We start from the raw sequence: 25,775 nt of genomic DNA on the forward strand, positions 1-25,775 counted from the left end.
AAAGGAGAAGTTGGACTGGAAAGTCACACAAGAGATCCATCAGTGTCAGGAACCAGGTCTGCACTTTCCAGGGAGGGGTCACAAGAACCAAGTTCGATCTCTGGGTTCTCACCTGAGCCACTGCTTGAGGAATCATCAGGAAAGGAGGAAAGTGTACGTTAGACCTCGACTCCAGTCTAGTAAAAATGCATCTTTTGCAAAGGCCAGAGGGTCAGGCCTCCAGCTGAAAAACTGCGGCAGCTGACTGCTGAGAGGTGAAGCAAACAGATCGATCTGACAAGGAGCCCACAGATGTTGAAGCCTCCAATCACTGGCATCCCAATAACACTTGGAGTTCCAGTCGGCAGTCGCATTGGTTCGACCAGGAAGATGCTCCATGATCACTGAGATCTTACACCGCAGGCACAATAAGGCAAAAGGTTTTGACGATCTTTGCCAACATGGGAGACCTTGTGCCCCATAGGTTGTTGATATACACATTGTCCATCTGCAAGAGTATGCATCCTGAGAATTTCTAGAAGGAAAAGATCCTGATAGCAAAGGACCCCGCCAGGAGTTGATGTGTAGGTGAAGCTCCTCCCTCGACCAATGCCCCTCTCCTCCTCTCCCTCAGTGGAGACTGAGCCACAACAGGTGCCCCTTTCCCATCTGCTCTTACTTGACTTGATGATGAAGTCCGGTTGGGACCTGAAGATCACTCTGCTATTCCATGCCTATACGTGATGCAATCACCATTCCATCTCTTCCTTCGTCTCTTGGGTCAGGGTAACCAGGTCCGAGTAGGACAAACCCCTCCAGACGTGGTGGATATCGAGGTGTTTGAGAGCTCTAAAGTGCAGAGGGCGCAGAAAGATGGCCTGAATGGAGGAGGCTAGAAGCCTCATGGTTCAAGCAGTCTGTTGTAAGGAGACCAGTGTCTCGGAAAGAAGGGATCTCAGTTCTCTTTTGATATCCCAGACTTTATTAGAGGACAACAACAATCGTGCCGTCATCAAATCTATTTGGAAACCAAGGAACTGACATAGATTTCCACACAATCAGGAGGATCACCGGTTGTTGGAAGAGGGAAATATTCAGGTCTAGGTGAGACAAAAGGAGGTCCCTCTCTTGGGCATCGAGTAAGAGGTTGTCTAGGTAAATGATGAGTCAAACTCCACATGCCCGTAGAAACTCAAAAACAAGCTTCATCAACTTGGTGAAGCACCGGGGGATGGATGAAAGTCCAAAGGGAAGAGTTGAATACTCAAATCTGCAGTTCCGTCACTGAACCTAGACGAATTGTAAGGAGAATAAAACAGTAGTCAGGAAGGCGTCCTTCCAAGTACAGCAGGACCATCCAGTCACCTTCTATGATCAAATCTCTGAGGAGATAAATGCCCTCATCTAGAAGTGGCAGGAGTAAAACCAGCCTTTTAGCTCACTGAGGTTCAAAACCAGCCTGAGCCCTCCCCACCTTTGGGAATCAGAAAGATGGTGCTGCAAAACCCTGATGGGTGATGTTGAGAGGGGGATATGGCCCCCTTCTTCAGTAGATCCCAGATTTCCCCGCCTTTGACCGCTTGGTTCGGAAGGGAAAAAAACAGAGGGTGGGGAGGAACTCGCTGTGAAGGGATCCCATTGAACTCTATCTGAGACCCCTGATTGTCTAGAGAATCCAGGCATCTTGAGTAAGCTGAGCCCATTTGTGAAGGAAGATGAAAATGTCACTTACCCAGTGTACATCTGTTCGTGGCATCAGTAGCTGTAGATTCGCATGTTTTGCATAGCTCGCCATCTGGTGTTGGGCCGGAGTGTTACAAGTTGTTTTTCTTCGAAGAAGTCTTTCGAGTCACGGGACCGAGTGACTCCTCCTTTTGTCTCCATTGCGCATGGGCGTCGACTCCATCTTCGATTGTTTTTCCCCACAGAGGGTGAGGTAGGAGTTGAATTGTAGTAATAGTGCCCATGCAATGGAGTGACTAAGTATGTACCTATTTAAGGTTGAGATGATACATATACAAATAGTTGATTGTAACTTCCAAACTGCTACAGGCTCCCGGGGAGGCGGGTGGGCACATGCGAATCTACTGCGACTGATGCCACGAACAGATGTACACTGGGTAAGTGACATTTTCAGTTCGATGGCATCTGTCGCTGTAGATACGCATGTTTTGCATAGACTAGTAAGCAGTTATCTCCCCAAAAGCGGTGGCTCAGCCTGTAGGAGTGGAAGTAGTTTGAAATAATGTTCTTAATACGGCTTGACCTACTGTGGCTTGTTGTGCGGATAACACGTCTACACAGTAGTGCTTGGAGAATGTGTGAGGCGTAGACCATGTGGCTGCCTTACATATTTCTTGCATTGGGATGTTTCCTAGAAAGGCCATGGTAGCACCTTTCTTTCTGGTTGAGTGTGCCCTTGGTGTAATGGGCAGCTGTCGTTTAGCTTTAAGGTAGCAGATTTGGATGCATTTAACTATCCATCTGGCTATACCTTGTTTTGATATTGGGTTTCCTGCATGTGGTTTTTGAAATGCAATAAATAGTTGTTTAGTCTTTCTGATGTTCTTTGTTCTGTCAATGTAATACATTAATGCTCTTTTGACATCTAATGTATGTAGTGCCCTTTCAGCTACGGTATCTGGCTGTGGAAAGAACACTGGAAGTTCCACTGTTTGATTTAGATGGAACGGTGAAATAACCTTTGGCAAAAATTTAGGATTAGTCCTTAGGACGACCTTATTCTTGTGTAGTTGTATAAAAGGTTCTTGTATTGTAAACGCCTGAATCTCGCTTACTCTTCTTAGGGAAGTAATGGCGATGAGAAATGCAACCTTCCAGGTTAGGAACTGTATTTCGCAGGAGTGCATGGGTTCAAAAGGTGGACCCATAAGTCTAGTTAGGACAACATTAAGGTTCCATGAAGGAACAGGTGGTGTTCTTGGTGGTATAATTCTCCTAAGGCCCTCCATGAATGCTTTAATGACTGGTATCTTATATAGGGAAGTTGAATAGGTGGTCTGCAGGTATGCAGATATTGCTGCAAGGTGTATTTTAATGGAAGAGAAAGCCAGGTTAGATTTCTGTAAGTGAAGCAAGTAACCCACTACATGTTCTGGAGTTGTGTGTAATGGTTGTATTTGATTAATATGGCAGTAGCAAACAAACCTCTTCCATTTACTTGCATAGCAGTGCCTGGTGGATGGCCTTCTGGCTTGCTTTATGACTTCCATACATTCTTGGGTAAGTTGTAAGTGCCCGAATTCTAGGATTTCAGGAGGCAGATTGCTAGATTCAGCGATGCTGGATCTGGGTGTCTGATCTTTTGGTTGTGTTGTGTCAACAGATCTGGCCTGTTGGGCAATTTGATGTAGGGTACTACTGATAGGTCTAGCAGCGTTGTGTACCAGGGTTGCCTTGCCCAAGTTGGTGCTATTAATATGAGTTTGAGTTTGTTTTGACTGAGTTTGTTTACCAGGTAAGGAAGGAGAGGGAGAGGAGGAAAAGCGTAAGCAAATATCCCTGACCAGTTCATCCATAGGGCATTGCCTTGGGACTGTTTGTGTGGGTATCTGGATGCGAAGTTTTGGCATTTTGCGTTCTCCTTCGTCGCAAACAAGTCTATCTGAGGTGTTCCCCAGAGTTTGAAATAGGTGTTCAGAATTTGGGGGTGAATTTCCCATTCGTGGACCTGTTGGTGATCTCGAGAGAGATTGTCTGCGAGTTGATTTTGGATCCCTGGTATAAATTGTGCTACTAGGCGAATTTGGTTGTGAATCGCCCAACGCCAAATTTTTTGTGCTAGCAGGCTTAACTGCGTGGAGTGCGTCCCCCCTTGCTTGTTTAGATAATACATTGTTGTCATGTTGTCTGTCTTGACGAGAATGTATTTGTGAACTATTATTGGTTGGAAAGCTTTTAGTGCTTGAAAAACTGCTAGAAGTTCTAGGTGATTTATATGCAGTTTTGTTTGATGTACGTTCCATTGTCCTTGTATGCTGTGTTGATCGAGGTGTGCTCCCCACCCTGTCATGGAAGCATCTGTTGTTATTACGTATTGTGGCACTGGGTCTTGGAAAGGCCGCCCTTTGTTTAAATTTATGTTTTTCCACCACAGAAGCGAGAGGTAAGTTTGGCGGTCTATTAACACCAGATCTAAAAGATGACCCTGTGCTTGAGACCACTGTGATGCTAGGCACTGTTGTAAGGGCCTCATGTGCAGTCTTGCGTTTGGGACAATGGCTATGCATGAAGACATCATGCCTAGGAGTTGTAATATCATCTTTGCTTGTATCTTTTGTGTTGGATACATGCGTTGTATGATGGTGTTGAAATTTTGAATTCTTTGGGGACTTGGAGTGGCTACTCCTTTTGTTGTGTCTATTATGGCTCCTAGGTATTGTTGTACCTTGCACGGCAGAATGTTGGATTTCGTGAAGTTGACGGTGAACCCTAGTTTGAAGAGGGTTTGTATGATCTGTTTTTGTGATTTGAGCACTCTATTAACGAATGGGCCTTGATTAGCCAGTCGTCTAGATATGGGAACACATGTATTTGCTGCCTTCTGATGTGTGCAGCGACTACCGCTAGACATTTGGTAAAGACTCTTGGTGCGGTTGTTAATCCGAAAGGCAGTACCTTGAATTGGTAATGTATTCCTTTGAATACAAACCTTAGGTATTTCCTGTGCGATGGGTGTATTGGTATATGGAAATACGCGTCCTTGAGGTCTAAAGTTGTCATGTAGTCGTGTAGTTTTAGCAATGGTAATACTTCTTGTAGTGTGACCATGTGAAAGTGGTCTGATTTGATGAATGTGTTCACTACTCTGAGGTCTAGGATTGGTCTCAGCCTTTTGTCCTTCTTTGGTATCAGAAAGTACAGTGAGTAAACTCCTGTGTTTATTTGTGTGTTTGGCACTAATTCGATTGCATTCTTTTGCAATAGTGCCTGCACTTCTATCTCCAGGAGATTGGAATGATGTTTTGTCAAGTTTTGTGCTTTTGGTGGTATGTTTGGAGGGAATTGTAGAAATTCTATGCAATAACCATGTTGGATAATTGCTAGAACCCAAGTGTCTGTAGTGATTTCCTCCCATGCTTTGTAATAATGACTTATTCTTCCCCCCACTGGTGTTGTGTGGAGGGGGTGAGTGACATGTGAGTCACTGCTTAGTAGTAGGGGTTTTGGGGCTTTGAAATTTTCCTCTATTCCTAGGGAATTGCCCTCCTCTATATTGTCCCCGAAAACCTCCTCTGTACTGTCCCTGGTAACTGGACGGTGTTGCCTGTGAGGTGCTGGCTTGTGTGCTCTGACCCCGAAACCCCCCTCTAAAGGGTGTTTTACGGAATGTGCTGTAATTCCCTCTGCTCTGCGGGGAGTAGAGTGCGCCCATGGCTTTAGCAGTGTCCGTGTCTTTTTTGAGTTTCTCAATCGCTGTGTCCACTTCTGGACCGAACAGTTCTTTTTCGTTAAAAGGCATACTGAGAACTGCTTGCTGAATCTCTGGTTTAAATCCAGACGTTCGGAGCCATGCATGACTTCTGATAGTTACAGATGTATTAATTGTCCGTGCAGCTGTATCTGCAGCGTCCATGGAGGAGCGGATTTGGTTGTTGGAAATGGTCTGTCCCTCCTCAACCACTTGTTTTGCCCTATTTTGTAGGTCCTTGGGCAGATGGTCAATGAGATGTTGCATCTCATCCCAATGGGCTCTGTCATAGCGCGCAAGTAGTGCCTGGGAGTTAGCGATGCGCCACTGGTTTGCAGCTTGTGCTGCGACTCTCTTACCAGCTGCATCGAACTTGCGGCTTTCTTTATCTGGGGGTGGTGCATCTCCAGATGTGTGGGAGTTGGCCCTTTTCCTAGCTGCTCCTACAACGACAGAGTCTGGTGGCAGCTGTGTAGTGATGAAAGCCGGGTCTGTAGGAGGCGCCTTATACTTTTTTTCCACTCTTGGTGTGATTGCCCTACTTTTGACCGGCTCCTTAAAGATTTCTTTTGCGTGCCGGAGCATACCAGGGAGCATAGGCAGGCTTTGGTAGGAGCTGTGGGTGGAGGAGAGTGTGTTGAATAAAAAGTCATCCTCGACCTGTTCTGAGTGGAGGCTTACATTGTGAAATTGTGCTGCTCTAGCCACCACTTGAGAATACGCAGTGCTGTCCTCTGGTGGAGATGGCTTCGTAGGGTATGCCTCCGGACTGTTATCTGACACTGGGACGTCGTAAAAGTCCCATGCGTCTTGATCTTGGTCACCCTGGCTCATGGTGGTGTGAGCTGGGGAATGTGATGGAGTTTGTGCTGGTGAGACGTTAATCACAGGTGGAGGAGAGGGTGGTGGGGTAACTTTTTTCACCACTTTTGTTTGTGGTGTTTGTTCAGTTTGGAACTCCAATCTTCTCTTTCTTCTAATAGGGGGAAGGGTGCTTATTTTTCCTGTCCCCTGCTGTATGAAAATACGCTTTTGCGTATGGTCTACATCAGTTGAGTGTAGCTCTTCCTCAAACCTATGCTTTTGCATTTGGGAGGTTAGCGAGTGCTCTTCTGTATAAGAGCCTGAAACTGGGTCGGTTGCAGTTTGTTTTGGCACCGAAACCCTGTATGCATCTTTTTTCGGCTCCGAGGTGACTTTTTTCTTTTTCGGGGCCGAAACCTCTCGGCGTCGATCTTCTTCGGTGCCGCTTTCTCGGCGTCGAGCCGTGTCTACACCGGTATCTCGGTGTCGATGCTTGTCTCCAGCACTTTCTCGGTCCCGAGAAGGCTGCGTGCCGGTGTCTCGACCGGAGTCGGACGATCTCGGCACTGTTTGGGCCTTTTTCGGTGCCGACGGTCGGTCACCGAATTTATGGGTCGAGCCATGGCCTGGTGGCAGTGGCGTCCCCTGGGCCTTGTAAATCTTCTTCTGAGTGGTTTTCGACGTCTTACTCACGGTTTGTGTATCGTCGAATCCTTCGGAGTCCGATTCTTGGATCGAAAAAGGTTCCCTCCTCTTCTTGTTCCTCGAACTCCCGGTGTGCTGTCGGCGCGGACGCCATCTGAAGTCTTCTGGCTCGACGGTCTCGGAGTGTTTTTCGGGACCGGAACGCACGACAGGCCTCGCAGGTGTCTTCACTGTGCTCAGGTGACAGGCACAGGTTGCAGACCAAGTGTTGGTCTGTATAGGGGTATTTATTGTGGCCTTTGGGACAGAAACGGAACGGGGTCCGTTCCATCAGCGTTCTTCTGCACGTGGTCGGGCCGACCAGGCCCCGACGGGGGATCGAAAAAATTACCCAGAAGGGCACCGGAGCTCTTCGATCTTAGACGCGGTGTCGAATCTAACTACGCCGATCCCGAACGCAACAATACCGACGAAAATCTTCCGAAATTAGCTATCTTTCCGTTCCGAAACTCGGAGCGACAGGAACACGTCCGAACCCGATGGCGGAAAAAAAAACAATCGAAGATGGAGTCGACGCCCATGCGCAATGGAGACAAAAGGAGGAGTCACTCGGTCCCGTGACTCGAAAGACTTCTTCGAAGAAAAACAACTTGTAACACTCCGGCCCAACACCAGATGGCGAGCTATGCAAAACATGCGTATCTACAGCGACAGATGCCATCGAACAGTGTATTCAACCCCTCCAATGAAACCTCTGATGAAGAAATCAGCCTCACTTGTGAATGACAACTGAACTCCACTGTAGGCATTGGAGCAGATGCCGTGCCTGCTGTGTCTGGCTCTGCAGAAATGAGAACGAGTGGGGTAGAAAGAAGATCCACTGCCAGTGTCTGCCAGGAGGGATTTCAGCAGCCATCATAGCCTTGGTGGAGACCTCGTAGGATGAGAAGGCCAGGCGAGCAGCCTCTGTAACTCAAAAGGCCTGCGTGGAATACTTTTTTAGGGAAGACTGAGCCTTGTCAAGAGTAGTGAAAGTATTAACAAATGTATCCAGGCCCTTAATAAATGGATCACTAAAGAGAAGTTTGTTAGCCATGAGGCTGGCCTCCTAAAAGGCCAAGTCCAAAAGTTTTGAATCGATACGCATTAGAATGGCCTTCCAGGGTTCTGAGGAAATGGTGTAGATGGCATTGCCGACCTGGCAAATGATGCTTTGGGACCAACCTTCCAGGACCTCGGGGTCAATAAGGGTGCCAGACTCTTTGGCGTCAATGAACAAGTTACTTACCTTCGGTTCGCCTTATCGAGTAGAGATTCTATCTAGCCGCAGATCCCTTACCTTAGAATTATCCCATGACATCAGACTGGATCAGGAAACCTTTTCAAGCAGTACCTCTGAGCGACGATGGGTCGTGTCATCCAGCTCTGTGAGGCGTTGCCCGTGTCAGAAGGAGTGTGTGTGGTACCTATAAAGGCTCCACCTCTGCATGCTGACGTCAGTTACTTTTGCGACTTTCAATGCCATGAGTGCAGAACCACAATGAACACTTATCAATTGTGTGACAAACTAAGGCCCTTCAAAGAGTGTTTCCCTACACCGTAATTGTTTTGCAAAGAGGGAAGGATGGGAGGGTCTGTAAGGAATCTATGACTCTAACAGAAAACGCAATACAGAAGGTAACTTGTTCATCTTGTTCTTCTAGCCACTGAAACCGTACCTTAGAATAGATACCCAAGCAATACCTCCCTGGAGGTGGAACTGCGAAACCAATTAGTTTAGAAAGTCCTGCAGAAAAGTGCCCATCACTATGGACCTGAAAGACCAGGCAGTAGTACTTGGTGAACATGTGCAGTGAGGCCCATGTTGCTGCCATGTCCAGGACCGGGATGCCGGTACTAACACTGTGGTTGCTGCCTTGGCTCTGATAGAGCTGCCACATAGGCCACGAAGAGTTGATCGTTCACCCGGAATGTGTAGTCAAGGTAGACAATCAATGCTCTTTTTGGATCCAGATGGACAAGCTCTCCTTCTCTTTGAAGGGATGAGGTGGAGCACAACCTTCGGAAGGAAGGAGGCATGTATCCAGAGAAACACTTTGTCTAGATAAAAAGTGCTGTAAGGAGGGTGCACTAGGAGTGCCTGTAATTCGCTGACCCTCCTGGCTGACGTTATGGCCACTAAGAAGGCAGTTTTTAAAGTCAAGAATCTAAGAGGGAAAAACTGAGGCATTATGAGTGGAGAAGGGCTAAACATATGTTGCAGGCTTTTAAGGAACCTACCCACTATGGGTGACAAAGAAAGAGGGTTGACTGGCAACCACAAAAATGCTGAGATGGCATAGAGGTAACCTTTAACTGAGCCCAGTGCAGAGCCATGCTGGGCCAAGAATAATGCAAACAAAATAACTTGATACAGGGGTGAAGAAAGGGAGTCAATCTTGTGGGAGGCACACTATGACAAAAACTTGTCCCAATGGCAGACGTATACTGACATGGTAAAGGGACATCTGGCTGTCGAAATAATGTTACAGACTTTGGGAGGAAGGTCAAAAGCTGTCAACCGTTGCCGCCCAATCTTTATGCAAGAAGGTGGAGTGTGCTCTGGTTCGGGTGCAGACCTTCCCCTGTTGCTGCAACAGAAGATCATCTTGAAGAAGCAGTCTGACTGGCGGACCAATGGTCTAGCTTAACAGTTCAGGATACCAGACTCTCTGTGCCCAATTCAGAGCCACAAGAATGACCTGGTCCCGGTCGTTCCTGATCTTCCTGAGAAATCTGGGCAGGAATGGCATATGCAGAAAGACAAATAGATAAATAAGAGGCTGGAGCTCCACTCGAGACGAAAAGCGTGTCTGAGCGAGAGTCAACTTGGATACTCGAGTGTACAAAATTGCTGACATTGCACGTTCTCGAAGATGGTGAACACATCTAACCAAGGCTCTTCCCACTGCTGAAAGAGACCTTGCACCACCTCCGGATGGAGACGTCACTCGTAATCTGCTAGGCATCTGTGGCTGAGTTCATCTACTCTGCCGTTCAGAGAGCCCACCCGGTGTTGATCCACAAGGGATATGGCCCGATATTCCAGCCATGTGCAGAGACACAGGGCCTCTTGAAAAAGAGTCCAAGACCCCATCCTGCCCTGTTTGTTGCAATACCACATGGCAGTAGTGTTGTCCGTGAACACCTGCACCAGACGTCCCTTGATTAAAGGAACAAAGGCTTTCCGGGTGCCAAGCGAATCGCCCAGAGCGCAAATAGGTTGGTATGGGTCTTGGGCTCCACCAGAGGCCTCTGATCTCTATCTCTGATCTCTACCTCTCTCAGATGGCCACCCCAGCCCAGGAGGGATGAATCTGTCACTATAGTCAGCTCCAATCGGGGAAGGGAGAGGGGCCTGCCACTAACCCAATCGTGGTTCGTTAGCCACCACTGCAGATCTTTTTGGTTCACGCCGAGATAGGAACCATGTCAGAGAATTCCCTGATGCTGTGCCCACTGGAACTTCAGAAATAACTTTAGAGCCAGCATATGCCATCGCGCATGAGTAACAAGCAGGACGCAGGAGGCCATGAGAACTAACAGCCTCAGAATCAGTCTCACCAAAATCCAGAATTGAAGCCGAAATATCAGAATCATAGCCTGAATATCATAGACTGGTCGCTCAGGAGGATGGGCCCAAAACGGCACTATGTACAGAACAGCTAGAAAGGGAGTCAGGTATGACTTTGCCACATCAATTGTAAACCCCAGAGAATGGAGGAGGATCACCATAATCTGAAGGTGGGAGATGACTGCTTGGGGGTGAGCCCGCCTTCAACAGCCATCATCGAGGTAGAGGAAGCTTGGAATCCCCGACCTCCGCAGATGAGCTGCAAACACACCATCACTTTTGTGAACAGCCGAAGGGTGCCAGTAAGGCTGAAAGAGACCACAGCAAACTGAAAGTGCTCTTGGGCCACCATGAACTGCAAGTAATGCCTGTGGAGAGGCGGCACGAGGATGTGGAAATATGAATCCTGCAAAAACAACACTAACATCCAGTCTCCCGGGTCGAGGGCAGGGAGGACTTGGGCAGGCATGGGCATTGTGAATTTCTTTTTCCTCAAGAAGAGGTTGGGAAGGTGCAGATCTAGGATAGGGCAAAGTCCTGTGCCCTTCTTTGGCACCAGAAAGTAGGGGAAATAACACCTACAAACTACTGCAGGCATCCTTTTTTTATGGCTCCCTTGTCCAGGAGAGCCTACACTTCTTGATGGATGGATGACCTGGAGAACCCTGCAGTCTAATATCACTGACGGCCAGAGAGACAGGTGACCCAAGGACTTGGCCGTAGCTCTGCTGTCCTAAAAGAGCTCCAGCGCTGAATCTGCCTTCTCTCCAAAGTGGCGAGAGCCACTGAAGGGCATGTTCATGAGGGAGGACTGAACATCCCTTGAAAAAATGGTTGTTCTCAGCCAGGTGTTAAGCCACAAGGCCACTGAGGAGGAAATTGCTCTGCCCAGCAAGTCAGTTGTGTCGAGCCCATACCTTATGATGAACTTTGCTGTATCACGCCCATCAACAGTAGCCTGGGCGGGTATAGCTCAGGTCTCCTTCGAGATCATAGGCAGTGCTACCGCAACCAAGCTCTATATCGTATGTGAATCACGACATAAAAGGCACACAGTGTTCATCGACCGCAGTGCTAGGCTGGTGGAAGAAAACGTTCTCTTGTCAAAGGTGTCCAGTCTTTTGGATTCCCCATCCAGCGGAAATGGTAGGGAACATTCTGGGTTAAACCTGGATGTAAAGGCTTGACTCACGAATCTCTCCAGGGTGGGGTGCTGTGTGAGAAAACTGAGACGGGCAATGACGGCAGGAAATGAACCTATGCACAGGAGCCCCTGTGCCTAGTCTCCAAGTTAGATATCTAAAAGGGCTTCATTGATTGGGAGAAGGAGTTCTGAAGGGGAGACTCCTGGCTGAAGCACCTGTCAAGACGTTCGCTTCTGTAACCATTAGGGTCCGCAGATCCCAAAACATTAGTTCCCCCTCTCCACGCCTATCATGTAAATAGGGCACTGACTCTGCTCCGGGTAGCATGGTCATTCAGTGCCCCTCTGGCTCAGTGTTGGGGGTGGCAGAGCCTAGATGCCCAGGGGTGTCAATACTGGAGAGGGCATCAAAGAACGTCTCAGTCTTGTTGATGGCACTGTTCTGGATCCAGTAAGGGATCCATGGAGCCTGACTTGCGCCAAGGGCAAATCCGCCAGCATGGATCTAGTAGGGGCCCCTCTCACGTGCCTACAGGAGGACAGGCCGGCCAAATATGCACCTCATGGCCTCATAAAACTCTTTCAGCGAGGTGGAGGTCGCTCGGGAAAATCAAGGAAGGGTGGGGCAGACCAGGATTCGTGGTGAATGGAGAGGTGATGCTCCCGCATCTTGTCAGAAGACTGAAGGATGCAGTGAAGTTGAAGATCTCTTCGCCTTTTTGTGTTTTGGGACTTCCCCAATGATTTTGAGTGCGCTGATGACCACCGGGACAGGCTCCGTGAACGGTCCCGGGACATTCCGTGCAAACAGAACCTAGAGCGCTTTGAAGTCGACCAGCGTTGGTTAGTGAATTTGAGGGAACACACCCCAGTGCCTTGGAGTACATGGGGCAGCAGTACTCACAGGCCTTGAGTTGTGGTCCCAACTACAAGCACTATAAACACACCAAGTGGGGGTCTGTGACTGACATCTACCTGTAACAGGCCCCACAAAGTTTGAAACCAGATGGTTTCTTAGGTGATATACCTACACACCAGGACAGATCCCAAATAATGTCAACAAAAAGGCATAAAAACCCAGTCAAAAAGTGACTGAGGGATAGTTCAGACCGGATCAGCAAATTCTGGCATAGAAAGGAAAGAACTGACGTCAGTGCGCCAAGGTGGCCCCTATAAAAGTACCACCCATATCACTTTCAACGCAGATGATGCTGACAATGTGACGCAGAGGCGGATGACACCACCTACATGTGAGTGCAGGGCTGGGTTGGGGGGGACCTGGCAGGCAATGTAGGGTGTGGGTATTCAGTGCGGAGTCTGGCACGTACCTCCTTATCAAATCCTTTGTGCATGTAACTAGCCAATTCAGGGCAAGAGGACCAGTCACTGGATCTGGGGTGCACAATGTTGTCAGGTTCAAAATCAAGGAGGTCTACTTGGGTGGGATCCTAGCGAGGATTGGTGGTCAGGACAGCCTGTTGCTTCTTTTGGGTTACAGGGCTAATGTCAGAAGAAGGAGAGAAAGACGGGTCAAAGGAAGGAGAGTCATCTTCCTGTTGATAAGGGTCAGAGATGGGCAGTGGACGGGATCCTACGGGGCTGCTGTACTCTAACTACGTGTGGGTGTATTGTACTGGGAGAAAACTAGGCGCTCTGGGTAGCGAGGTGAATATCAACGAAGAATGTCAAATCTCGAAATGGTGCACTCTTGAAAGACCACACCCAAAAGGTCTTGATAGATGCTAAAAGCACTATTGCAAATATAAAGTACAAGAGGCACTCATTATAACATGAAAAATAATAGTACTCATGAGTCAGTATACATAGGCAATGTTTTGTCATATATTTCTGAAAATTAATAGGATTATTTCCAACATAATCCCCAATTACAGTATCACTGTCCAAATCCAAATAGTAGAATTAATTGATGTGTTGTTCCAAGATTGCTATGATCCAAAGTCCAAGTCCAGATTTCTCTAATCAAAGTTCAATCATATTCTTCAAAAGATGATATAGCTTATTATATAAACTTTAGCAGCCACATCCAAATTGATAGCCAGTCCAGATTTTCTCAAATCAAGGTTCAATCATATTCTTCAAAGGATGATATAGCTTATTATTTAAATTTTAGCAGCCGCATCCAAATTGATAGCCAACCCGTGTTTCGTCCGGGAGTTTCCCAATGACTTCATCAGGGCTAAACATATATGTAGATGTGTCCTATATCATAAGTATTCCTTACAAGCGAATCCCAGAATAATTCTGTTAAGCAATTTATCTGCTGATATCAGTTATATCAATCCACCTTCCAATGAGTCAAAACGTGAAGCGCGAGTACGCGTGTGTATCGATGAAGTATCAAAACACTACGGGGCTGCTGTACACATGATCATCATGAATTAATGAATGAGTGAGGTAGGTGAAGCATCTGATTGGGGCAATCTGTCTCCCTGCTGAGGGTTTTTGTTTTTTTATAGAGGAGTCTGAAGTAGGAGATGGAAGATCAGCGGGGAATAGAGGTGGGAGGGAGGAGGCGTTGTTTGGCAATAAAGCGTAATTGCCGGGTGAAGGGCTGGAGGGTTAGTGCCATGGCTTTGTTAACCAAGAGTTGGATGGAGAAATCAAGGGCCTCAGCTAGTTCCCCCAGGTGGAACTCCTCTGCAGCACCGGGCTCACAGTGGTTTTCCGCAGAGCCAGACTGGCCCATAGCTGAGCAACAGCCAAAGAAAATAACCCACGAATATAAGGGTGCGGGTATGGAAATCCTATAGCATGACGCTCAGGGCATATTGTTTGGGGTCAAGGACAACAAGCTTTCTTGTTTACTTTGACCTTAGGACAAGTAGGCCCAATCCCCTGCAGGACAAAAACGTTGGCTGCCAGTTTACAGGGAAGGGAACTGTCTGCTGTTGAGGTCATATTTTTGTCTGTAAGTTAATACTGTTTGAACTTGTATTTATAGCCTTTATTACTAGGGGGAGCACTCTAAATAAACATTGTAAGGTCATACTGCACTATTGACAATGGTTCCAATAAAAAAAATGTACACATGTTTGAACAGTTTAACAATATGAGGCTACATATAATGCTACCAGAATGCTCTCTGATTAGATTCAAATGTTTGCAGAAGCTGGTAAGCAAGATTGACAATTCTTTGCTTTCAAAATAAAAAGTTCTGGATAAAAATGGAAACAGGAAAAAAAAAAAAACATTTTGCTAAATTACTCTGAAATTTTAGGCACTGTTGCTTTGAAGTATCATTAATTAAAATGTGCTGTTGCATGCTAGCATTTCCAAAAAATATCATAATGGAAAATCAGTGTGATCATTTTCAGCAAGATTCTGGAAAACATGAAAATAAGCAAGCACTGACAAAGTCCCAACACTGGGTCCTCTGCTACTCTGACTGGGAGAATTGGTGCTCAGCGTTCCTTATCGTGGGTAGTGTTGCCAGTCAGCCCTGGCTATAAATTAAGGTGACTTTTGCACCATGTTGGGCTGGACATGGATACCTTAAACCTTCACCAAAATGAGGTCCTTTAATTGTCTACATTGTAAGAACTGCTATTCCCCAGGTCATTGTTGTCCTGTGAAGACCCTGGTACCATGTGTAAGGGTTGCAGCATCGTTGACAGCCTGAACTGAGAAACCTCCTTTGTTGTGTTGTGATGTGATTGATAAATCACTGTATTGACATATGTACTTCATAATTCAATAAGAGGATGTGTGTTTTGAGATACACCAAGAATTACAGAAATACTAGTGATTCTTTTATTGCCCACTGTTGTGGTGTCTCTTGTTCACTTGAGGAGCACATTATTTCACCACTTCTCTTCACAAGTTATGTTTTTCTTATTTTAATAAACTTGTGTTGTTACATATGTCTTGGTATTGGAGTTTGTGGACCAATTTCAGATATTTATAACAGATGATTTTTATCTTTATCCAGGAATTGTGCAGTGATTAAGAAGCAAGATATTTCTGCTACAATAAAATGACAGAAAATGAGATTCACGTGAATATGTGTTTTGTGATAATTGAACCCAGGTTCATGTGAACATTCTGGGTTGCTCTTGTAATTGTTTTTTATTACACCAGAACCATCAGGGAACATGTATGATCGTTGTGCTTACTGAGGCTAAAATCAAAATCTACAGAGACATGCCTCAATGTTTATAGCAGTATGACACATGAAAGGGGGAGCATTCTCCAGAGCCAATATGGGGCGGAAAAGAGGTTTCACGTGGAGGGGTTCAGGGGTATATACATACCAACAGGTGAAAATTAAAAAATGTATCCAACTTTTCCAAGGCACATTCCCAATCTAGCTTTACTCTGTAGACTGCAAACATAATTTTCTGAAAATTAAAATGAGGGGACACTTTTAAAATAAGTTTAAGTTTTGGATGAGGGATTTTGCAGGTGGAAAAATATTTCAAGAATGGAGAAAGAAAAAAAGGAAAAATTAGCAGTGCAAATGCACTCAAGAGTGACATTCCCACGCGTGGAAATGTAAACTTCCTACATTTCAGCATGTGGAAATATTTACATTAGCAACCCTAGGAATTTGTGACATATCATACGTTTCGAAGAGAACTCCAGTAGAGCGCGATACAACACTCGAAAAGTTATGGGAATCGTATGAGTAAGCATAGTGAGTCTGCAGGTATGATATTTGAAAATCGAGCTCAAAGCCCATAATGCACCGCTGTGCTGCGTCTCTTAAGCAAGTTAAAATGCAGTTTGCACCAGCAGCAAAACATGAAGAAAAAAACATGGTTTACGACTTTACCCAATATTCATTATAATTCCGGTTGAATAACTACACTGGTTCTGTTTCTGCCACCGATTAATACCAAACTGATCAAACCGTTTATAAAGTTTGTGTCATATTTTCTTTGTGCAAAAGAATGAGAATTACAACAAACTGTATTGGGGAGCCTCTACTGTTGAGCATAAATAAAAGACTGATTATTGCACAGACCAAACGAGTTACCTTAATAGAATAAAAACAAAAAAGAATTATTTAGTTCATTAATGAAAATAGTGGGAGCCCAGTGCTTCATTTGAGCCAGTGACTGCAGGTGGCGCCCTCCCGCACTCATTTTTTGGAAACCTCACTTATTTTCCCTCAAAAAACCTTGATCCAGAGCAGGCAAGAGAAAAACACTCAAAGGGGAATGAAGGTGGAACGTCCCAGCACTTATTCTTTTACAAATTGAGCACTGTAGTAGCTTGAGAAAAGAAAGCAGATTATTATTAAAAGGACACCTTCTACCGCATAATGGTGCACAACATAGTCTACAAGTCAGTATTCCATCCTTTGTTCATTTAGTTTAAGAATGAAATTCCCATGTTTAACCTTAAAACACACGACTGCCCAATGGTGGTACAGACAGCAGTTCCCAACAAACATGGTGCTGAGATCCTTGCTATTTGTTAACGAGTAAATGAAGTGTTGTGAAACAAGATAATTCCTTATGTACATCCTAATTTACATCCAGAAAAACAGACAAGAATATGTAATCCGTTTCCCCGGATCACAAGAAAAACAAGTAATAAAATCGGTTTATAATCACTAAATAATTGAATTAAAACCCAGGGGTCTTCGTCATTAAATCACCATGCTTGGCTTTCACCCTATATCGTGCTCCATCAGCTTTCGGTTAGGCCCCTGCTCTGGAGTTAACAGATACTAATCAGAAAAATCTGTAAAATCTGTACAACATTTCACCTGTTATAGGGAACATTTCTGAACCACGTTTGACAAAAAACTGTTCAGATGCGCGAAGCCTAACATCTATTTGAATGACATGAACTTCTAAAACTAACAATAGCGCCCCAAATGTACAGCAGGGTAAGACTTTCCGACTTGGAAAAAGACAGCATGAATGATATGAGAGCATTGATTGAATCCGTCCTAAGTAAGCCAGCAAGGGAAAGATCAAGGGCAACGTTTACTCACTACCCCATTTTAAACTATTCTACTTTAAATATTTATTAACGGTTTTAAAATGTCCCCTCTCTGTCGCCTTTCAGAAATCTCACTGAACTATAAAGGTGAGCACAATGCAGCAAAGGCCATCTTCCAAGTAGTAATTAATACACAACTGAAATACCAAATGTAGGTGGCCTTCAGTGCTCTTTAACTGCTCACAAATGACGGTTCTGTAGACTTTTATAAATACATCTGTATTATTTTAATGCATTTAAAGCAACTGAAACGTGCGTAACAGAATCTCGGAGCACAGGAGGAGAGATGACATCTCTGCTCTTTTTCGGACAAGTCTTAAGGCATCTGCAAGAAGCCCTAGTGTGAGTGGTGATGTCATGTTTAACACCCGTGCTGCAGCAATATTTGACAGCGTTTGATATCCTTGAGCAGCAGTGTAAGTAAAATTCAAGGTTTTCTTAAAAATAGGCATTAAATTATTTGGAAAGCTACCTTTTCAAAAGGCACTGAAGATTAATTTTCACTAACACAAAGGCCATTCCAAACAACGATCAGTAGGCTGCATGTAAGCTTTCAACCAATAACCCAAAGCCCATAGTAATGAGCAATACCCTGGTGGACAAAAACGGACGCAAAAATTATTTGGTTATCTGCAGATTAACGTTATACAAAAGAAACGCGTGACATAAACATGGGGAATAGCAAAACTAGCAAATACAAATATATTACATATTGGAGGCCTATTGCAATGCACCATTATTTACAACAGTGGACTACACTGCAGTAGTTCATAAAACATGCATTAGAGTGTTTGCAATAATACTGAAAAAAAATGCACAAATCAAAGTGTTAATTTTAATTAATGAAATGCAGCACTGGCAACATTCAGTAGCTTTTGGACTCCCACTACTCCTTCTGTTGATGGCGCCCGTGCTTTGACAACAACGCACCATGAAAATGTGCGAATAAACCTGGTATACGTTCAATCTTCTGAAGCATCTACTGCGTGCATAAAAATAGAATTCATTACTGAACAGATATGTTAACAGAACGTGGAAAACAATACTGCTTTTTTGTGATGCATTATTTCATGGCTGAAGAAAAAACATTTGCACCTGCCCTGACCCTGCATTGCCTAGGCTGCAGCCTTCTGTTTGCCTCTAGTGATTGTACCTGGCTGGGATCAGCAATGTAGATCACAGCATAAGAATAAAAAAAAAAAAAACATTTTGGTTTCCCAATTAATGCCTTAATCTGAAAAAAATGACGTGGGAACAGAAAGATATGCATGAATTTTTTTGAATGAAAGGGAAGGGCCAACAACAAAATAAATACAGCTTACACAATCCACACGATTGTTAATGTTATCAAATCCATGGCTATGATAAAAAATGTTACATGTGCCTCGAATCTTTTGTTGATCAAGTAATCTTAACATATTACAATATTCCAACAAGCACCACTAAAATAAAGAGTCTCTCCTCAATCCCCAGGCCAACATTTTGAATAAATTAACTGCTCATCTGACGGCAGAGGCCAACAAACTAAATGCTGCAAAACGTCTAGAAAACAACTTAAGCTCGGACACCCTGGTCAGATCCAGTGCTCTACAGAAAGATGAAGTCTACATTTTAGTAAGCACTTGAATATGCCAGTGTGCTTTACAAACAAAGAGATGACTAACAGGAAGGGGCACTGAAGAGTTGCATGGTTCCGAAATGAGCTTACCCTGATGTACACCTGCATAGTTTCCTTCTCTTTTTGGGGATTCCGATACTTTTCGTAAAAGTCTCTCCTCTTCTTTGTTTCTTTTAGAATTTTTTCTTTCTTCTCTCTCTTCTCTGCAGGTTCGTCAAAGCTGTCCGTAAATGGTTGTGCTGTGGGCTTTACCTTCTCCACTTCGATATAGTTTTCGTTGGGATTTAGCACTATCACTGCGTACCCTTCCTGTTTCACAAAGACAATGTGTCAAATATTAAGCATGGTAGATGGATCTTACTCTTCAAACAACAATTGTTGGTGCTTCATACAAAACATGCTTTACTGACCAGAATGTTTTCAGAAAAAGAAGCAAAAAACGAATTTACAATAGGTTAATTGAAGGCTTACACTAGTCACAAGCTCTAACATTGTTGAAAAGGTGCACTGTGCTCAATACACACAAAGTTCTGTAGGTTTTTAAACTGCACCAATTTGTTGGAATACTTTAATAGATCAAGGGCATTTCATAGTGTAAGCATTGAACAAGCATCCCTTGTACATTTAGTAACAAGTATCCCTATGTAAATTTAGTAATAAAACTTTCTTTATAGTTGAGACTTTTAATTCTAAAAAAAAATGTTCTACTGTCACTAATTAAAATCCTGCTATCTTAAACTATTAAAAATATACTTGATACCACTCCCAATGTTTAAGGCAGTCTCAACATAAGCGTGTACTTCTCATTTATATTTGCATTTTCTCTTTTATTAAAAATAAATCAATTGTTCAACTATAACAAGCATGGTCATGGATATTCTCGCTGATGCCATAATCATAAAGTCCAAACTAACATTTTCCAAGGTCAAAAAATTTTATGGAAAACTTGTGCCCATTTATACATAATCAGGTTAACTGAATGGGGATAGCAAACTGGCACCTTCAGACCTTGACATGTGTCTTTAAACGGAAAATCTACATTCTTATGAGGCTAGCACTCAAAGACGAGATCTAAGGCTACAAATGAGAAAATGTGTACTAATAACTACATTTACTGAAGGTAAAGTACCTTCATTTGAAAAAGTGTCAATAATCATAGTAAACAGTAACGAATCAAGGGCCATATGTACCAACGAATTTTCCCAGAGACACTGAATGGGTAAAAGCCTTTGCTACATCTGGCCCCAAATACCTATAGGTTTTACATTACTACATTAAATTCTATGCCAGACGCTTGCGTCATTTCTATTTGATTCTAAACCACCACTTACATTGACATTCTTCTTCATATCCTGAATCTGCTGCATGTGAAGAATCACCTAGACAAATATATAAATATATATACAGTCCTTTTGTGCATACTTCAATAATTAACCTAATATGAAAATGACATGAGCTTCAAAGAAACTATATATAATTATTTGTCAGGACCGAGGCAAGGATTATGGTATTTTTTTCCCACCTTATTGAATAGCAGCCTTAACAACAGAGAAAATAACTTCCTTTCCCAGAAATCCCAGGGAGGGATATTCAAACATAACCAATTAAGTGTCAGTGTCCATAATAAAGTACAGCTTTAATGTTTAGGCGTCCTCTTTCTTCGTTGCTCAGCAGCCACGCAGTGAAGTGTTCTCTTAGCTCTTTAATTTTGGAGTGTTATTGGGACAGTTCTCATTATTGTGAATGTATTTGTGCATTGTTCTTGAAGGCTCTAACCCCTTTTTGCATTCTTTAAAGGTCTAATATCTTTTTCCTCCCTAACAGGGCCAGCAGGATCACACTACAGCGATCCTGACATGGGCTTCTCTCTCTGTCCGGGGCCGCGCAACTGCGGTTGGTGACGCAGGCCACCCCTGGGCACTCTCATACCATAGAGGCTTGCCTCTGGCTCCACGGCTGCTGCACACCGAATCTCCTTCAGAACAGTAAGCTACCCGACGTGAGCGCAGCTGAGCCTTGCCCTTCACCTTTCCCCGCAGGCAGCCTGAAGTGAGATGCCCATTGTAATGGGGCTGTAATTGAAGGATTTTCACTTCAGGTGTTTCTATTTTATGCGTTGACCGCTATGGCTGCAAGAGCAGGTCTGTATGGGACATATCAACTGCTAGGGAGGCAGCAAGTCCATCTGGGTACAGGGACCGGCCCAGGCTGCAGCTCTACTATATCACGAGGTTCTTGGCCCCACCTCTACTGAGTATTACTCTCACCATCTGCTATGCCCCCCTAGCGCCACAAAAGCCCTGATGCAGGCAGTCATTACCATGTACATGGAGGAAGAATCCTCCTCCCTTTGCCATTGGTCAATGAGTTTCATGAGGCCGTGGATGCCTCTACCCAGTACGTACTTTCTCAAACCTGGAACTGCTGGAATTAAAGATTGAGCACCAGGTGCAAACACGCCAAGAGCCCCAACGGGCCCCAGGGGAACACCCACACAAGCCACTGTCACCTAAGAGACCCCATGAGGAGAGGGTATACACAGATGCATTTGAACACCTTAAACAGGCTTTCTTTCACTCAAAACCCCAATTTGTGGATGCAGAGGCCTTTCCTTTGTCCCTGAATGCTCCCAACCCCTTAGGGGAGGATGATGACTCACAGGGTGAGTCTGATGCTGAACTGGGTCCTTCTAGACTGTGGCAGCCCTCGACAGACGAGGAACTGCAACCCAGGTCAAGCCCTGGGTCCCACTTGGGCACTTTGGTAGTGGACATGCTGGACACCGACGCCCACTTGCATCCCAGATCTCCTATGAAGCTCCTGAGTAACAAGGTGGACACCTCCAAGGTGGGGTGCCTGCATATTCCACTGGAAAAAGAGGTCCAAGCCCACCTGCGGGGGGAACGTCCGTGCCCCTCTTGAGGGGAAGGTAGTGTTCACCCCTGAAATTGATGCCTCCATGTCCACCTTTTTGGCCACGTGCATTCCTAACCCCCAGACAGGCATTGACCGATACTGCCAGTCGTGCCAGGATAAACTGCTTGAAATTACGGGACTCCTGACCAAGATTCTTGATATGGCTGAGAATGTTAAACAGTAAGGGTCACTGATATCTCCTGAACTCATCTCAGGCTGAGCACAAAGACTGGTGATCTTCCTAGGTAATGTGAAGTGCTCTACGTTTGCAGACGGCATAGCTCTCTGCGATTAAAGTCCACCCCAAGCTGGGTGATTTAGCAACATCGAAGGCAGGCCCCATGGCGAACTGTTTGATGAACCTTGCAGTAAGGAGCAGGGTAGATTCATCGCCACTTTTAACTGCTAAGATAAGGCGCAGACCTCTATCAAAACGATTTTTTCCTCTAGGGTTTTTGAGTAGGGGTGGATGTGGCAGGGAGTGATCATCCGGTCGTTTCTCATACATCGCTCCAGAAAGACCAAGGATCTTGTCAGGGACAGTGACAGATTCAAGCGAAGTACAGTAGCTTCTATCCATCTTGGTGCTTCCAAATAACCATGGGGCCAGAGGAGGTGGCCGTGGGGCCCAGAGACCTTCCCTAGGTGAGGATTCGCCTTTCTTCCCAACTAAAGGTGGAAGGGTGTTTGGCTCGGTTTTTAGACAATTAACGGGCTTTGACATCTGACGCTTGGCTACTACCGCTGGCCCAATGGTTTCAAACAGAATTTCTGGGGACCCCTGTCCAGGTTTTCAGACCCAATACTCTTGTTTTTTCTCAAAAGAATTCTACTCTAATAGACCAAGAAATCTCAGAGCTACTACACAAAGGGTCGGTCGTTCCAACCAGTCTCCACCCCAAAGGGGTCCTGAGCAATCTATTCCTGGTGGAAAAACAGGATGGTGGCCATCGCCCAATCATAAATTTCCTGTAGTTCAACGAGTGGGTGGTACACTGCCACTTCAAGATGGAAGGCATCCATCTGCTACAAGATCTGCTGAGGCCAGGGGACTGGTTGGTGAGACTGGACCTCAAGGACTCATACCCGACAGTTGTGGTTTTCCCCCCACCTCACAGATTCCTGCAGTTCGTGTAACGACACAAACCCTTTCATTTGGCCTGTCGCCTGCACCATGGTGCTTTACGCCAAGGTACTCAAGCCAGTGGTGGAACTTCTTCGCAGCCAGGGCATGCATTTGAACGTCTTGATGAACCAGTGCCCTCAGGTGGTAATGCACCAGCTTCAGATTGCAGTGGATCTATTGGAAAGCCTGGGCCTCATGATCAACAAACAGAAGCTCTTGTTGACCCCAGCACAATGCATCATGTTTCTGACCTTCATCACAGACTTCAGAGAGTCCACCCTGAGTCTGCCGACCAAAAAGAGGACCATGATCCGTCATGTACTCAGGAAGACTCTGTCCAGGGAAACCGCATCCTTGCGACAGTTCAGTGGCTGAAAGTGTTCCATCTGTGCAGCGGCTTCAAGTACTCAGAGTCAGTGCAGCTGTCGGAAGATGCACAAGAAGAAATGACGTGGTGGCTTTCCTAGATGGAGGTGTGGAATTGGAGGGCAATCTTCGGTTCAAGCCCAAACATCTTAAGAGTCAGATGCCAGCAGGTCAGGCTAGGAGACCAGATGTGTAATTGTATCCACAGGCGGAAAGTGGTCTTCCGATTAACAGAACATGCATATAGACTGCCTGGATTTGCTGGCAATGTAGTTTCCAGTGTGTTGCTGGACGATAGACAAGGCAAGCTGTTGCGTAGTGCTGAAGATGGACAACGTCTCGGCGATCTGTTACATCAACCGTCTGGGGGGCACCCAATCCAAGCTGCTGGCAGACGTGGTCAAGGAATTCTGGCAGTATATCCTGGACCGTCATATCGGTGACAGCAGAATACCTCCCTGGAAAATCCAACCAAGTAGCCAATTGGCATTCCAGACACCTGAGAGATTTCAGCGCATGGAAATAGCATCCCATTCTCAGTTGATCTGTTTGCCTCCTGCCTGAACCACCACGTGAACAAATTCTTCGGTTGGCGGCCAGATCCGCTGCGACCGATGCATTCCTTCAGGACTGGAGTCTGGTGAAGGAGTACGCCTTCGCTCTGTACATCAAGCTCATGAGATTGTCAGCACAAGTCAGGCGGCAGAAGGCAGATCTAGTGGTAGTTATGCCCTTCTGGGGGTCTCACATTTGGCTTCCAATGATCATGGGACTTTCTTGGGATATTCCAATCCTTTTACCCCACAAGTGTGTTTTTTTTTCTGGACAATCCAGGGAATCCTCACCTCATGATCTTGACGGGTCCTTCGCCTCATAGCGTGGAGGGTCACAGGGCTCGATGGGGAGTCCGATGACTTTCAGAGGAAGCTGAATGTCTCTTGTCCAGGGAGTAGCCAGATGGAACAACTAAATGATACTGCTCTGCTTGGCTAAACTGGAGTGTACAATGGAAGAGGATACTGTGTCATCCACATTGTGAACTTCTTGTTCAGCGATAGTGTCGGAAGGGCTGGCCTACTGGTCAGTAAATACCTTCCGATCCACCTTTTCAGCAGGACATATCCTTGTTGAAGGTTCCCTGTCGGGGAGCACCTGCTAGTCAGGAAAATGATGAGGGGCATCAGGTTATTAGTTCCTCCGGAACCAAGCTATTCTACACTCTGGGATGTGAACAAAGTTCTCCATCTTTTCCTCTCATGGCCACAGAATAAATATCTTTCTGTGAAACAGTTACCTGGTAAGTTGGCCATTTTGTGATGCCTGATATCCTGTAAATGGGTATCAGATGTGAGAGCACTGTATGTTACAGGTAGAGTATTTACCCCTGACAGGGTTACTTTCCATATTTCAAGGTGGACGAAATGTAATGCCAGAATTGTGCCCTATCTCGCAATTCCCAAAACGCCAAAGCTTTGTGTGGTTGCATGCATTAAGGCCTATGAGGCTATCACGGAGGAAGTTCGCCCTGCGGGGAGAACCTCAACTCCTCATTTCACTTTGTAAGCCAAATAAAGCTGTGTCTTCCGGCAATATAGCCCAGTGGGTGCAGTATGTCAAGCAAGAGGCTGGCATAGACACATGCGTTTTTGATGTGCACTCTGTGAGAGGTGCCATGGCTTCCAAAAATGTCCCTTTGTGGTCTAGGCTGGAGGATAATTTGCATGCAGCCGACTGATCATCTGAATCTACATTCAAAATGTTCTATTTCAAACCAGCAATTAACATGACTTCATTGGTCATCAATAAGCTTTGAATTAGCATAATCCTCGCCTCCAGAACTGATAGAGAATATAACATTTCCGAGTTTTAGTAACAGAAAGTTTCAATTCTTTTAAGGACACAGAAGCGAATAAGAAACTTTTGCCCCCTCTCCAATCTCCCCCACCCCCACCCTTCAGCTGATGTGACAGATGATTTGATAGACATCCGCATGGTCACCATTATGGTTGAGAGGCAAATTGCACTTGTCATATATTGCGATGTTGGTATATAGTCGGCATATGATTGCTTTGAGGTTGTTGGTTTCAGATGAAAAATATCCAAGAATGTACTTGTTCTTCCAGGGATTGGTGGATTCAAGCAGGAATTAACACAGTGAAA

The 25,775-nt window shown here is 45.2% G+C and overlaps 1 protein-coding gene across 3 annotated transcripts in view; it reads right to left on the reverse strand.

Moving 5' to 3' along the window:
• Positions 1–25,775, reverse strand: part of ARB2A (ARB2 cotranscriptional regulator A) — a 1,508,097-nt gene that overhangs the window by 813,124 nt on the left and 669,198 nt on the right. For all 3 annotated transcript variants that reach the window (XM_069225397.1, XM_069225389.1, XM_069225407.1), the window contains exon 8: positions 19,298–19,516. In XM_069225397.1, the coding sequence (XP_069081498.1) occupies positions 19,298–19,516 (219 nt within the window). The remainder of the gene's footprint in view (positions 1–19,297; positions 19,517–25,775) is intronic.

The sequence above is a fragment of the Pleurodeles waltl genome, chromosome 1_1 (genome assembly GCF_031143425.1).
Source record: "Pleurodeles waltl isolate 20211129_DDA chromosome 1_1, aPleWal1.hap1.20221129, whole genome shotgun sequence".
Lineage (NCBI taxonomy): Eukaryota > Metazoa > Chordata > Amphibia > Caudata > Salamandridae > Pleurodeles > Pleurodeles waltl.